We start from the raw sequence: 5157 nt of genomic DNA, 5'->3' as shown, positions 1-5157 counted from the left end.
AAGTGCATGTCAGGAACCAGGTCTTCAATCACCAGTTTATCTTCCCCCCAGGGCAGGCCAAGGAGCCGTCCCTGCTGAAGCAGCCAGGACCTATCCTGGCCCCTGGAGAGAACGTGACCCTTCAGTGCAGCTCTGACATCAACTACAGTCAATTTGTCCTGTTCAAAGAGAAGGAAACTGGTCTCTCCTACAGTCCTGGCCAACAGCTGCAGGCTGGTCTATTTCAGGCCAGCTTCCCACTGGGCCCTGTGAGGGTCCACACTGGAGGCCGGTACAGGTGCTATGGTGCACACAGCCTCTCCTCAGAGTGGTCAGCCCCCAGTGAGGCCGTGGACATCCTGGTCACAGGTGAGGCGCCCAGGGCGTCCAGTTAAGGATCCAGATTCTTTACAAGCCCTGCTGGGGGTGTTTAGGGATTGGTGGTCAAGATGAGGGTTGGGGTGAGAGGGAGGAAAAGAAATAGAGACAGGGGAGCAGAGGAGGGACAGGGTAAAGAAGACAGACAGAGACCCAGGTTCGCAGAGACAGACCCTGGCGAGGTCTCAGCTGAGAACAAGATGGCGCTGCTCACCATCCCTCCTCTCTCTAGGACAGCTCCCTGTCACACCCTCCCTCTCTGTGAAGCCAGGCCACACCGTGTCCTCAGGAGAGAATGTGACCCTGCTGTGTCAGTCACGGAGCCAGATGGACTCTTCCCTTCTCTCCAAGGTGGGAGCAGCCCATTCACCCTGCGCCTAAAATCAATGTCCCGAGATCATCAGTTCCAAGCAGAATTCTCCATGAGTGCTGTGACCTCGGGCATCGGGGGCACCTACAGGTGCTATGGTGCTCGAAGTTTGTCCCCCTACCTGTTGTCACCCCCCAGTTCCCCTGTGGAGCTTGTGGTGTCAGGTAAGTTATCCATCACCTCTCTGAGCTGAGGGTCTTCCACTAATCATGTCCTCTGCTAGGATGGGAGTGAGAGCCCCTGGGAGAGGGGGATTCACCTTTCAGGGAGGTACAGGTCAACATTCAGAGATACCCACTCCATCTTTTCAGTGGAATCCAGCAGGTTTTGGGTGGACAAGAGGATAACTCTAGTGGTGTCAGGTAAGGTGTCCATCACCTCTCTGAGTTGAGGGTCTTTCACTAATCATGTCCTCTGCTAGGATGGGAGTGAGAGCCTCTGGGAGAGGTGGATTTACCCTTCAGGGAGGTACAGGTCAACATTCAGAGATACCCACTCCATCTTTTCAGTGGAATCCAGCAGGTTTCAGGTGGACAAGAGGATAACTCTAGTGAGCCACAGAGCAGACATAATTCGGTGAACAGAGACAGGCTTCCAGGGTCAGTCTCCATCCTGCACCTCTTCCTGTCCTCATCCCCTAATGCCTGTTAGACCCTGAGTATCAGTGTAACCAGGCCTACAGTGCCCTAAAAACAGGAAGTGACCCTGCTCTGTTAATTGTGGATCCTGGCAGACAACTTCCCTCTGCACAAAACAGAAGCTGTAGACGCCCTTGTGCCTCTAAGATATGAAATATAGCTCAGCACTGCTAGACAGAATTCTCCATGAGTTCTGTGACCTCAGCCTTCAGGGCGATGTACAGGATCTGAGTGTGTGTTGGTGAGGGGTGACAGCTGAGAGTGACTTCTTCCTCCTGCACTGGGCGTCCCCATCTGAACAAGGGGGACTATCAAGAACTCTGTATTGCTGATCTTTGGGGATTCCGGGATAGGACCGTCCTCGACCTACTCTAGGCTCTAGCCGTCTATGGCCAGTCCTAATTCTCTCAGTAACTGTGACTCTTGAGAACAAAATGCTCATGGCATTTTACCTGTCAGCCCAGAGTGCTATGAAAACATCAAAGATAAAAGCCCACAGGTTTGGCGGGGTGTGGTGGCACATGCCTTTAGTCCCAACACTCAGGAAACAGAGGCAGGCCTATGATCTATGTGAGTTCAAGATCAGCCTGATCTACATAGTGAGTTCCAGCCTGATCTACATAGTGAGTTCCAGGACAGCTGGGGCTACATGGAGACCTTATCTCAAAAAGATCGAAAAAACTCCCACAGGTTTGGAATCCACTCCCTTTCATGGATCACACGAACACACAGATCATTCGGATCATATTCTGAGAATCACATGTACTCAGAACTCCACATGAGAGCCCTCTGTACACACACACCTTGACCCAACTTTTCCTAAGCAATTTGTGTGAAGAGGATGGAGAATAGCCTGCATCACCTGGTCGTGTTTTCCTCACTGACTTGGACAAAGGGAAAATTCTAGGTCTGTGGGGGAGGGAAGAGCTGGGAGAATTTGGGAAGAAGCAGGAGCTCTCCCTGAGCAGGAAACGTTTCTCAATCTGTGAGGCTGAGATGCAGCTCCTCATCCACACCTAGGTGGTCCCTGGGTCCTCTCAGAACAGGGCAGGAGGCTGCCAGATCATGCTGGGGTCTGACTGTAGGGGGGACTGTGACTCAAGGAGACACACTCCTTTAGAGAGAAGCATCCTAGGCTGTAGGTAGCAGTCTGCATGGCTCCTCCTGAGCTCACCTGGGCTCCACACTCCAGACCTGAGGCTCAGGAGAGGCCGTGCACCTGCCCACTACAATTATGTGAGGATTCCTGGGCCGCAGGTATATTTTGCAAGTCAATTTGTTTCCAATCTGCATTTTCTGTTTAGTCTTGTGTTTTGCTGTATATTATTGTTTTTCGGTGTGTCTGTTTTCTGACAAGGTCACCTGATAGCCCCAGCTGGCCTGGAACTGACTATAGAGACCAGGCTGACCTCAGTCTCACAGGGATTAGTCTGCATCTGCCACCGTGCCCAGCTTTGGTGCTCTCGTTTTCTGAGACTTTTCAGAAAACACCTTGGAGGCAGAGGTTTGATATTAGTGTCCTCTTCAGGGGCAAGCACTCTATTGTGTGGTATTCTCTGCACTTTGGACAGTTGTTGGTCTCTGTGTTGATAACCATCTGCTGCACGGAGAAGCTTCTTTGCTGAGAGCTGAGAGAAACATTAAAGTAAGGGATGAATAGTAAGTCATTAGGAGTTGTTTTGATACTTGTTCATTTAGCATAATGATAGTAGGCTCTCCCTGCAGTCTGTGTCCTCATTAGACACGGGTTACTTGTCCTGATATCAGTGTCAGGTATGAGGTCTGTCTTATGAAGCCGACCCCAGGTCCAATCAGAGAGTAGTTGGTTGCTCCCACAATATGCATGCCACTATTGCAGTAGTGGGCATGCCTTGCCCGGCCAATTGTTGTGGAAGCCGGCATGATCTTCAGTTGGGCAAGGTGGATAATGAATGTTCTCTTCTGCATAGCACCTTCCGGCACTGTCAAAGCTAGCCAGTAGAGATGAAGCTTTGAAGTCAGTACCTGCTCGATTTCCCTTTGTGTATCCTACAACTCATTTATGTAATGCTTTCAGCAGTAGGCTCTTACTGCCGAGTTCTGGTGGGTAACCACAAGCAGGGGCAATGGCCAGCATTGTTTGAGGGTCCTATCCAATTGTTTTTCAGTCACTGCTTTCTGATTTATGGTAAAAGTCATATCAATTACAATAAGACTGAAATTTCAGCTTTTCATTTCATAGCTTATACGGGGTATTTTCATCATATCCACCCACTACTACTTCTTCCAACTCCTCCTAGTGACCCCCACCCCTTCTTCCAGCTTAATGTCCTCTATTTTGTTGTTATCAATAAATTTCTCAGTCCTTATGTGCAGGGTGTGGGGTCATCCACTGGGATGTTTGAAACATGCCAGTGACCTTGTCCCCAGAGGAGAGTGACACCCTCTTCCCCACCAGGCATCCACTGCCCATAGCTCCCCTCCTAGGGGTGGGGCCTCAGGATTCTTCTTCAGGTCACAGCAGCAACTGTGAGTTCATGTGTGCAAATGCCATTTCCTGTCCACAAGCTAACATGTCACGGCACTTGTCCTGATCTACCAGTTCTTACATTCTTTCTTCACCCTCTTCCATAAGGTTCTCTGAGCCTTGGACGGAGGGAGGTTTATGTAGGTGGTCTATCCACAGTGTGCCCACAGCTACTTACACTGCACACGTTTAAATGATTTTTTGATTTTTATTTTCATTTCATGTATATGAGTGTATTGCCTCATGTATGTAAGCACACCCATGTCATGCAGTGTCCTCAAGCTCAGAAGAGAGTGTTGTATTCCCCTGGAGCTGGAGTTAAAGAGGGATGTTTGATGCCAAGTGGGTGCCGGGACTCAAACTCGGATCCTCTGCAAGAGCAGTCAGTGTTCTTAACCGCTGAGCCATCTCTCCAGCCCCTAACACTGCACACGTTCAATTGCCATGCATTAATTCTCCATGTCATACACAGAGAAGGACCTCATAAAGACATTTCACACAGGTATGTCATGTGCTCTTACCATGTTCACTCCCAGTCTTCCTCTTACCCAGGCTTCCCACCATGGCCACTGCTTCCCCAGAGTCCCACTGCTGCTTCAATGATGAACATGGAATTTTGAGTGTATATAGACAGTCTAGGGCTGGAGAGACAGCTCAGGGGTTAAGTGCACTGGCTGCTCTTGCAGATGACCCGGGTTCTATTCCCAGTGCCCACATGACAGCTTGCAACCGTCCATAACGCCAGTTCCATGGGACCTGACGCCCTCTTCTGTCCTCCTCCAGCATTGCACAGCATGACTGCAGTTACATACATACAGGCAGTACATGCATGCACCAAAGAAAAATTAAAAATTAAATTAAAAATAAAATCTAGGTCCACAGTGAGAGAGTGCACATGGAACCGTCTTCAGAGTTTCATTTCTTTACCTCAGTATCATCTCCAACTGCGTCCATTTCCACCCCATTTTTCTTCTTGTAAGGCAATATTTCTTCCTTCAAACGCATTCATTGCAATTGGATATTTATTATATAAAGATGTACATATGCATCTATTACTTTTACATTGTATGTTTACCTGAATTTATGGTTATAAAAATTTGTCCTAACACTGCCAACTAGCGTGTTATTGGGTGTTTGCTACTCATTGATCTCTGTACATTTGCATTACCACACACTAAAACATATATACATAGATGTGTGTGTGCACATAGATGCATATTTTTGGGTTGCACTGCGGGTGTCTCTTGTTAAACAGACAAAAGCACCAGGGGAACTGGCTGTGGCAG

General features: G+C 48.8%; 1 protein-coding gene across 1 annotated transcript in view; it reads left to right on the top strand.

Annotated features, from left to right (window-relative positions):
- Positions 1-5157, top strand: part of LOC103744709 — a 53734-nt gene that overhangs the window by 37196 nt on the left and 11381 nt on the right. The window contains 4 exon segments of the mRNA XM_029570128.1: positions 53-348; positions 590-727; positions 730-891; positions 3775-3873. Of these exon segments, the coding sequence (XP_029425988.1) occupies positions 53-348; positions 590-727; positions 730-891; positions 3775-3873 (695 nt within the window).

The sequence above is a fragment of the Nannospalax galili genome, unplaced genomic scaffold (genome assembly GCF_000622305.1).
Source record: "Nannospalax galili isolate Female #2095 unplaced genomic scaffold, S.galili_v1.0 scaffold1243, whole genome shotgun sequence".
In the NCBI taxonomy this organism is placed as follows: domain Eukaryota; kingdom Metazoa; phylum Chordata; class Mammalia; order Rodentia; family Spalacidae; genus Nannospalax; species Nannospalax galili.
The sequence above is the reverse complement of the archived record's forward strand: the minus strand, read 5'-3'. Positions and strand labels throughout refer to the sequence as shown.